General features: G+C 43.3%; 1 protein-coding gene across 1 annotated transcript; it reads right to left on the reverse strand.

The window, feature by feature from the left end:
• Positions 1-7,738: 7,738 nt before the first annotated feature.
• On the reverse strand, positions 7,739-9,820 carry LOC104418202 (stress enhanced protein 2, chloroplastic). Its single transcript, XM_010029475.3, has 2 exons — positions 9,246-9,820; positions 7,739-8,393 (listed from the first exon to the last, which is right to left on the reverse strand). Exons 1-2 carry the CDS (start codon positions 9,597-9,599, stop codon positions 8,124-8,126), a joined length of 624 nt encoding a protein of 207 aa, XP_010027777.2. The 5' UTR covers positions 9,600-9,820; the 3' UTR covers positions 7,739-8,123.
• Between the last annotated feature and the right edge of the window lie 261 nt (positions 9,821-10,081).

The following is a 10,081-nucleotide window of genomic DNA, read 5'->3' on the forward strand; positions in this document are numbered from 1 at the left end:
TGGAAACAAAAACAAGTAGCCTAGGACAAGGATTGACATGTAATCAAAACAGCTTTTGATATGTGAACATGTGTATGAATATATGTTGCTTTTATTTGCTTGGTTTGCATATGTCTTGCCTAGCTTTCATGTTTGTTTGTACAGGGATTGTTTATGATCGCTTCCACATGTGCTTAACTAAAGATAAAGATTTTCGGGACGTTCGAGGTTGCCTAGAGTGTCAATGCTAACCGCTGGGTCATGGGCGGGAGTGTGACAATAATAGTACTAATTTGGGATATCTAGTGGTCAAAAAATTAATTTAAGACAAATGTATTAGTTTGGGATTTTTTATGGTCAAAAAATAAATTTAGGGTAAATTTGCTGCAAACGTATCAATTTGAGGTTTTTAAATATATTAACCCTTTTGATAAGTTCAAACTTCAAAAGAGATATGCCCACGTTAAGAGAGCTGTGAAACAATCAATCTCGCCGAACTGATAGACCTGTGCTTCTTCAAGTGCTTCCCCGTCCCCGTCCGCCGCACTCCCTCTTCTACTCCCTTCTTCCTTCCTCCTCCCACCGCACTCTCTCTTTCTCTCTCTACTTTGCACATTAAATTCAATCCACTTTCATGGCGACCTCTACCTCTCTCTCCTCCTCTCCTCCTCCTCCTCTCTCACTCCCAAGCCATGCGGCTCCCCCGCTTTCCCCTCCAAATGAGCTGCCTCATCGACCTTCACCTACAACCTGAGGCCGGTGGCCTAGAGTTGGTGGCCGACTACGCCAAGTGGTTCTTAACTACATGTTAATATCATTCGTTCATAAGCAGGAGAAAATATTTTATATGATGGCTAAACTATGAGGGCAGAGGCCATGTAACCCAGCAAAGTACTTTTTCTTAGGGAGTTAACCCTAAATTATGACTCTATTCTAATCAATGAATAAGTCCATGACATTAAATCCGAGACCAAAATTCTGGGACGGCGAGCTGCCAAGTAAAAGGCTAGCATGTGATTGAATGTAGTCTTACCCTCTCTCTACATGAATGCAATTTGTCGTTTGAAATTTGCTCCTACAGCGAATTTGATTTTCTAGGAAATGATATTGGACATTCAAAAAGAAAGAAGTGAGGGTGAAGAACACATGCCCCTTCTCCAAACCCAAATTTATAGGAGATGGATTCGAAAAGGATCATGGCAGTAGTCCCGAAGGAGACGAGGACTCCTGCATCGGAAACAGCGCAACCATCCCTCAAATTCAGCGGAGGCGCCATGGTGTTGTGGTTTAGATTACATTTTGTTAGTGGTTAAAAAATAAAAATTAAAAATAGTGGTTAAAAAATAAAAATTAAAAGGCAATAGGTAGAGGATGGGTGGAAAAATGGAGAAGATTTGCATATTTTGGTTAATTTTGTTTTCAATGCTTTTTTTTTCCTTTTTTGAAATTAAATCTATTTCGGCAAGTTCTTTGCCAAGCGAAGAGGTAACACGGGGTTGAATGTAGCCCTCTTTTTACATGAATGAAATTTGTCGTCTGGAATTTGCTTTTACAAGTAATTTGTTATAGGAAGTGATACCGGACATTAAAAATGGAAGAAGTGAGGAAAAAGAGCCACTAGTCCCGTCTCCAAACTGAGAATATGGCTTTCAAATTAGGATGACGGTAGTAGTCCTGAAGGAGACAAGGACCGTAAGATGGTGTTATGTCTCAGCCTACGTTTTGTCAGGGTTAAGGAAAAAAAAAAATCAAAAGACAATAAGTAGAAGATTTGTTGATTTTGGTTATTCTTGTTTTCTATGTTTTTCTTTTCCTTTTTTTTAACATTGAATTTGAGCTCCAAAAGTATTACATTGAATCTAATCTCCAAAATTATGGAGGCCTAATCCTGATGCTTTCGCTCGAATTGTAGAGAGAAAGTGTTTAGAGAGAAAATTGGGAGAAAATGTTTTTTATTACTCAAGTATTGGAAGTGGAGAGCACCTCTACTTATACCAAAATTCTTCTCATTATAATTGTTGATTTTTTTTTATTTAATGGTAAAAATTGTATTTTTCCTCTATCACGATGACTGCCATTTATCACAAGAATACTGTATAACTCTGTACATTTATAGTATCCCTGTTCTTGGGAATATTTTAGAGGAACGTCCAAAATTACCAAAAAGAACATCCAAATTGAATCCCAACGACATTGTCTATCCTCTATTTTCATATATACATCTTAGCATCAACCCTTTTTTATTTTTATTTTTATTTAGACACCACATCCTAGCTGAGTAATGATGTTTTTTGTGCTAATATTTTATTAGCGTAAGTTGCTTTGGTTTATATAGGCCGTATTGAGATGAGGAGACACATCGCGAGTATCCCAAATGCTACTTTCAATACACCACCAATCATATTGGTGATTAAAGTCCAAAGGGATGGAGCATAACCTCAAGTCTTGATCCTCTCGGAGCGTTTCTTCGACATATCGTGCACAAATTACAAGCCTCGACACTCTCAGAGCTTGAGTTTTCCAGTACACCACAGGACAGGTATCACTATCTTGAGATTTTCCATGAGTGAATGATCATGTGTGATCCAAAAAGGCCGACCAAGTGATTTCCAGAATCCTCTAAAATATTCTCAAGAATAGGTAACATGATAAATGTGCCGAATTCTAGAATATTCTTACACGTGTGCCGATAGTAATTAAATTAGAAAGATACAATTTCTATTGTTAGATCAAAAAATAATCAACGGTTGTAATGAGAGAAACTTTTAAATAAATAGAGGTGTCATCCTTCATTTGTATTTCTCTAGCACTTGGCCAATAGAAAACATTCCCTCCCAAAACTTCTCTCTAAACATTTTTTCTCTTTATGGTCTGAGTAAGGACGAGAGAGACTTTTATATAAATGGGTGATGTCCTTCATTTGTATTCCTCCAGCACTTGGGCAATAGAAAACGTTCCCTTCCAAAATTCTCTTTACGATATGAGTGAGCGTATGGTTTCAATCCTAAACAATTTTCCCTCTAAATATTTTTACTTTACGACCTAAGTGAGGGCATGGTTCTAATCCCAAATAATTAGCAAAATCGAGTTATTTAGATCTTGTGGAGTGTTTCAATGCTTTTCCTAATACTTCCTAATACTTAGCATAGAAGTTGATATCTCAAAATCCCAACAGATTGAGCATAAACTTAGGTGTTGATGCTCTCGAATTTTGAGCTTTAATGTTCAGTATTAAGAACATTTTTGTGCAACAAAATGAATTCGTGTAGAAAGAGGGTAAAACTTAATTCAACCATGTTTGCCCTTCACTTGTCAAGGTGGCAATCTTGCGTTCCCATCACCACCATTGTAGGATTTTAATCTCAAATTCAATGTCATGATTGATTAGAATGGAACTTAATTTTCTGAAAAACTCCCTATAATTACCGAGTCACAGGCTTCAGACTTCGTAGTCATGCCATTACATAAAATATTTCCGTACTTGTGAACGGATGATATTAATAGGTAGTCAAGATTGTCATCTCATTGTATGAATGTCTCATATAAAAGTTTTCATTATCATTTCATCGTTTTCTTATTTTGAGTGGCTTCAATTGTTCTAAAAATTAAGTACCTATCACCAAACAAAAATAGAAATGGACTATATAATCAAGATCCAAGCTACACGTAAAGACTGATCTTGATTTAAATGATGTGAAGAGAAGAAACACGTTAAAAAACGAAAAAAAAAATCAAATACAAGAATAACTAAAATCTGCAAATCAGGTAAATACAATGCTTATCCCAACCTAGGGCTAGGACTGCCAAAGTTGGACACATAGAATCATGACCTGAATTCCTCGATTGACTTGATGCACTCCACTTCTCGAGGAATGGAATTGACAAAAAAAATATCCAATATTTCTTCAAAGCGAATAAAGAAACAGAAAGAAACTTCACTCTGCGGGAAATAAAAGGGGAAGCCTTGCTTCACGCGATCCTGCCAAACAGGTTAATACTCTAAACAATCCTTAATTTTATGTCCAGTCTCAATTTTATCATAATTTTTTTCTTATAAAAAATACCTAACTTTAGGTTCATTCTTAATTCCACCCTGAACTTTTTATGTTCAATGAAAAACTCTTAAGCACGAGCTGTTCGAGTGTCTTAAGCCAAGTGTCCCGAGCACGAGCTCTCTAACCATGATAGATAGAACACTCCTAAACAAAAGAGATTAAAGATCAAGCGCAAAATGAAGATCCTTAACCAAAATAGGAAGAAGACTCTTTTTATTAGTGGGAGTTAATGAAGAAAGCTGACCCTAATTGCTCTAGTTTTTACCCAAATTTTAGATCTAAGAAAAGTCGTTTGAGCTTATATGGAAATTCATCTAAAAAAAAACCTCTTCTTAGATATAAAATTTGGGAAAAAAATAACTAGGACAATAACGTGTAAATACCACTTTAGATCGCTAAGGGAGGATTGAGACCCATGTAAAAGTTTGTGATTTTTTATCATACAAAAAAAAAGGATAAATTTATAATTAGAACTAAAGCTAAGGTGTATTTTAAGAAACAAAGAAAATTTACAATAAAATTGAGACTGGATCTGAAGTTGAGAATTTTTACGAGATAAAAAATATTTATGATAAAATTGGGATTGAACCTAAAATTTCAGCTTTTAAAAGGGCATTAGGCCTCTGCCGAACGGAGCAACCAGAGGTGTGAAGCCAGTACAGGAAATAGAATGCCTCCTTGCCGAGGACTCCAAACCTACACAAGCCTCATAACAACGTCAGGTGGCCGAGAATGCTAGCGGGCCTCTGATTGCTCGGGTCGGCCTCAGGGAACCTCTCGCCGTAGTCGCGGGGCAAGTCCTCACCGGCAGCAGCTCGAGCGGCGCCATTCACATGGCAGACCCGAAGAACCTAGCTCTTGGCCAATGGCCTCCGATTGCGGGTGAAGTTCGGAGGGGCCGTGCATTCGGAGGGGGATGCGGAGGAGCCATGTAGTTTGGGAGTGAGAGATGAGGAGAGAGAGATAGAGATCGCCATGAATATAGAGCGGAATCTACTGCGAAGGTCCGGTGGCCGGGCGAGATCGATTGTTTTGAAAGTTACCCTAACGTGGGCAAGTCTTCTAAAGTTGGAATTACAAAAAAATTATCTTCAACTTGCTCCTCATGTCAAATTTCAAAGCCTATAACTTATCCTCAATTTTAATAATAAATTTCAAATCGGATCTCTCACTCTAACATAATTCATCAAATCACCGTTTTATTTTCCAAATTATCTCCACACATAAGAAGCTAACATCCACTCACATTCTCTCTCCCATCCGAGAGTCCTGCCTAGTCCGACACTCCCATGACGTCTGATTCCCTCCGCCGCGGCACAGACTTGAGGTCAGGACAGCCGTTACCCATGTCAAGGCCATCGAGCTCTACTACAGAGCTCGCGTGGCTTGCAATGGCATGCCACGAGCGATCTCGTTATAGATAGAGACAAGTGACATGACCCGCGGACGAAGCATGATCCAAGACCATTCGTAATGAGGCCGTGTCACACACAAGGGCCTGTCCAAGAGCAACCCGCAGGCCGCAACCGATCCACGAACAATCCCTGATTGGCGCACAGCCAGCCCATGCACGATATGGACAAAGGCCCATGCACGACCCGATCGACTCGTGAGCAATGTTCAGCCAACCCATGTGCGACCTGCCACCGTTCACCTGCTCCATGACAGGCGGCCCTACTGGCCTGCCCTTGCTTCTGACACGGCTTTCGCAAGGCTAGAGCTATTGAGTGGCCTGCTGTGTAGACTTGTAATGATGACCATCATTCAAACACAACTGTTGGATCGGAGGGATGATTAACGGTCGAGATACAACCCGAACTTGTATAAATAGAGGTCACTCCCTCTCATTGTATTCAGCTTGTTCATAAGTGAAAACACTTGGGTGCGTTTGGATAGGCATTTAGAAAGTCCATTCAGCCCCCAAAACCCCTTCAACCAAAATATGGATGTTTGGCAACCAATTTCAAGGAGCTTTCAAATGAAAGCCAGCCCTTGGGAATGCTGAAAACAATTTTTTTCTTCCTAAACTACCCTCATTAAATTTTCATATTTCCGTTATTGCCCCCGTATTTATTTATTTTTTAAATGAAAGGGCAGCCCTTCGCCGGACCGGCGGGGCGACGGCCACCGGCGAGCCAAATCTAGCACCCGGCCGTCGACCGAGGTCGCCCGGGAGGTCGCGACCTCCAGGTGAGGGTCGCACGACCCGCCCGAGGGCCGCCGGAGGTCGCTCGTTCGCTCGACCCAAGGGCCGCGCGACCCGGGCGACCGCCGCCGGGTCTCGTGACCGCAAGCGAGGTCGCACGACCCGGGCAGCGGTGCCCTGGGTCGCATGGCCCCTAAGTCACGCGGCCCACCCGGGTCGAGCGACCCTTGGCTAGGTCACGCAACCCCCGCCGAGGGTCACCCAAGGTCGGGCGATCTCAGCCTGACCCTTTGGGTCGCGACCTCGCGAAGGTCGCCCGACCTCGGGCAACCTCCGACAGCTGACTACCGTGCCGAGATCCGGCTCGCCATGCGCCATGACCCTTCGCCGGTCCCCAAGTGTTTAGCTGAATTTTCAAAAATAAAATTATATATATATATATATATATATATATATATATATATTATACCCAAAGCCCCTTGGAAAGTTCTTTTTACCAAACACATATTCAACTCAAAATTCATTTGCAAAAAAAAAAAATTACCAAACACACCGCATTTTTAAAGCTTTTGGCCAAACTTTTGTTTCAATGGGCTTTGGCTTTCAAAGATTTGCATTGGACTCAAAGCCCATTGCAAATCTTGAACCAAACAACTCCTTAACCTTTGTGCAGCCGACCCCTGTGTTCGTGCATGTGCGTGAAAAGGCTGATTTGGGATCACAAATTCTAAGGCCACACGGTGTTTGATCGATCGTAATCAACCGACCGTGACACAAGGAGAGATGGATGGCACAAGGGATTGGGTATCTCTATGGGCATCGAGTGCTGTCGTGTGCTATGCCACTGAATGAGTGGAGAGAAAATAGGCAGGGAAAGAAAGTAAGAAACGAGTTTGCTCTTGATCTCGATCCGCTCAGCTGAGAGTCGCTCAAAGATGGTGCCCGCCACGTCCCAAAAGAAGCCCCTCTACTCCCTCCTGACCCAAAATCTCACCAAGCTCACCATCTTGTCGTCCTCTTCTTCCGCTCTCTGCTCCTCTTCGCCCTCTCAAGACTTCGATTTCTCCAAGGTCTTTAAAAATAAAGAAAGAAGAAAAAAAGAAAGCAAAGAAAAAATCAATAAGAGAGTCAACGTTTACATTAACAATTTTCAACCTAAATTGATTCCATGGACTGAAATGGTAAAATTAAATATTTAAGATTAAATTAGTCCAGTTAAAAGGTTACGACAAGTTTAAGACTTTTTTTTTTTGGGTACTTAATATTCAATCAATGTGGATCAAGTCCATAATGAACTTGCTGAATGGAAGATAGACCACTCTCAGCTCGACTCGCCGTCCATCTGTCCCTATAAAGCTTCCCGATCTCGTTCGCAAGGTTAGCAAGAAGAGCTGTCGGGCCTTGGAGCTATTCTTTTCTCAATCTCCGACCGGAGAATATCTCCTCATTCCTGGACGTGATCGGGGCGATGCGTGTAAAAGACCTCCGTTGCAGAGTGGTGTTTCAAGAGTGCAAAAACCAAGTACCTTGCGCAGCTAGTACTTGAAAACAAAGAGCATAGAACAAGAAAGTGCACTATAACCACCATTTTTAACACTCGAGAGCAAATTAAGCTGTTTATATATCTAACCACCTAGTCAAATCTATTTGACACCCCAACCCAACTATATCAGATCAGATTACAGTATCAGCTCTCTCGCGGCAGCATCGAATTCTGCCTCGATGGCTTGTTTCTTCACATGCCGATCTCATTATTCGCAGCGAATTATCATTATCTTATAATACTATATGCCTAATTCCCAGCTGGACTTCTCATTCTCGCTATTCTTTCCTACTTTCTTGGTATATATCAGCTAGAATTTTCATAAACAAGAGAAGGGCTATAAATTCCCGGAAACCTCGAATGGCATGGCTGCATGATCCTGCGTTGTCCAATCCTTGCTTCACATCTCGTCGGACCAATCACTAAGCTCACTTTCGTAGAACAGCCCGTCAATGATCTGGTCGATGAGGGAGTCGATGAGTGTGTTGCAGCTGAGGGAGAAGATACGACCTACTCTGGTCCGGGCGCTAGAGAACCAAGCAAAGAATGCGGCGCAGGCGACAGCTCCAAGGCACACCCCTGCTGCTTCGGCGATTCCTTGGACATCCATCTTCCTGAACAGGGAGTTTCCAGTGACTGCCTCCTCTGCCACTGTCGCCGCAAAGACAATCTGGTCGACAATAACATCCACTTTCATAAGGTCAGATCATGCACTTCCTGATTCGAATCAGTCAATGAGCAAATTCTGGGGAAGCAGATCAGCACAGCACGAGACAAGGCAATAACCGTTTCATCGCGAAATGAGCTAACCTAGTCTAGACGGAGCACCCGTATTGTACACACAGTACAATCGGGACATCAGTAACCGAATATTTCGATACATAATTCACATTTAACCTTTCAACTTTAGAAAAATCTTGTAATTTTCTAGGATGAGCAGCTCCAAGCTTCAGTACAAATTGGGCACTCTCCAATCCCAAGAAGAAATCTGTAAAATTTGGCCTTACATGACTCGTTCCTATAACTTTCGACTGAAGAATTGACAAACAACTCTCCTTGTGTCTACAGCCTAGAATCTGCAGACAACCCACCAATTATAACAACCTCCGACTACATCAGCACAAGTAAATTCACCTTAGGTACGTGTAATATCATGAATCAGGCAAAACACGAGTATAATCCGAATCCATGGTTAGAATCTGAAACTGTACACCCCAGTTTGATGAAGAATTCAACTTGTACTATTCCCCTTGCCACTGAAAATATCTTCTGCTACAGTAAAGGAATAGAAGACTGCAAATCTATCGATAATAAAGAGAGACAGAAGCATAACCATGGATCTTCACTTCGATCAAGCAGAACAATCGAATCTAGTTGCTCGCACACAATATTTCCAGGTGTATATATAGATACATAGATTAAGAAAAACTGCTGTTGAACTGAAACTTGTACCAAGAACAGTCAGATCAAGCAAGTTAGTTTCTTTTCAAAAAAAAAGATGGGAAACCAAGTAAAAACTGACCATGGCTAAGCGACCGGAGATGATCTCGAAGTCCTGGCTCTTCTTGGAGCTCTCGATGTACTCCGACAGGGTCTCGAAGAAGGGCGGCACCGCGTCGCAGTCGCTGCCGCTGCCGCCGCCGTCAACCCTCTTGGTCTTAAGGATCCCCACCGGATCAGAGCCGTAGGATCTCAAGTTGCACAGCCGGGGCTGCAGCAGGATCTTCCCGTTGCCACCGCCGCCGACGTTGGGCACCGCCTGCTTCAGCCTCTGCACCGAGACCTGCACCGGACCGCCGGCCGGCTCCCTCCTCGCCGCCAACTCCCGCCTCTCCCCCAGCAGCCGGCAGTGCACCGCACGCGCCGCCGTCGCCATGCGCTCCGGAACGCGGGTGGGATTCCAAGAATCTCGGGTCTGCTTTGGCTTCCGGGGCGGCGTCGAGGTAAGTGTTTTGGAATCTTCGTGGTACAGTGGAATGACACGTCTGTCGTCTACGCGTGAGGTCGGGAACGGGTGGCGTGCCGGCGGGCCCCGGCGGTGAAATGGCGGAGGGCGGGTCGGTAACGTGGCTGTCAGGTCACGAGGAGTTCCTACTTCGTAGGATGGTGTGGCGGGGAGTGGTTGGCTAGCGGCGGCCTTACGTTTCCATCTCGTGAAAGGCAATTTGCTCTCTCGTGCGGGCGCTCCGAGGTTACCGCACGTACCGGAGCGGTAGGCCCGGCGCGCGCCACCCGACGCGAATTTCACGTGGAGCCCATAATGTTTAACGAATCATACGCACTGAAGTTCGGATGTGACTGATACCTGCCCCCTTCCTGGTAGGAGCAAGTACGAGTGGGTGCGGACGGGACATTGTT

The sequence above is a fragment of the Eucalyptus grandis genome, chromosome 9 (assembly GCF_016545825.1).
Source record: "Eucalyptus grandis isolate ANBG69807.140 chromosome 9, ASM1654582v1, whole genome shotgun sequence".
Taxonomy (NCBI): Eukaryota; Viridiplantae; Streptophyta; class Magnoliopsida; order Myrtales; family Myrtaceae; genus Eucalyptus; species Eucalyptus grandis.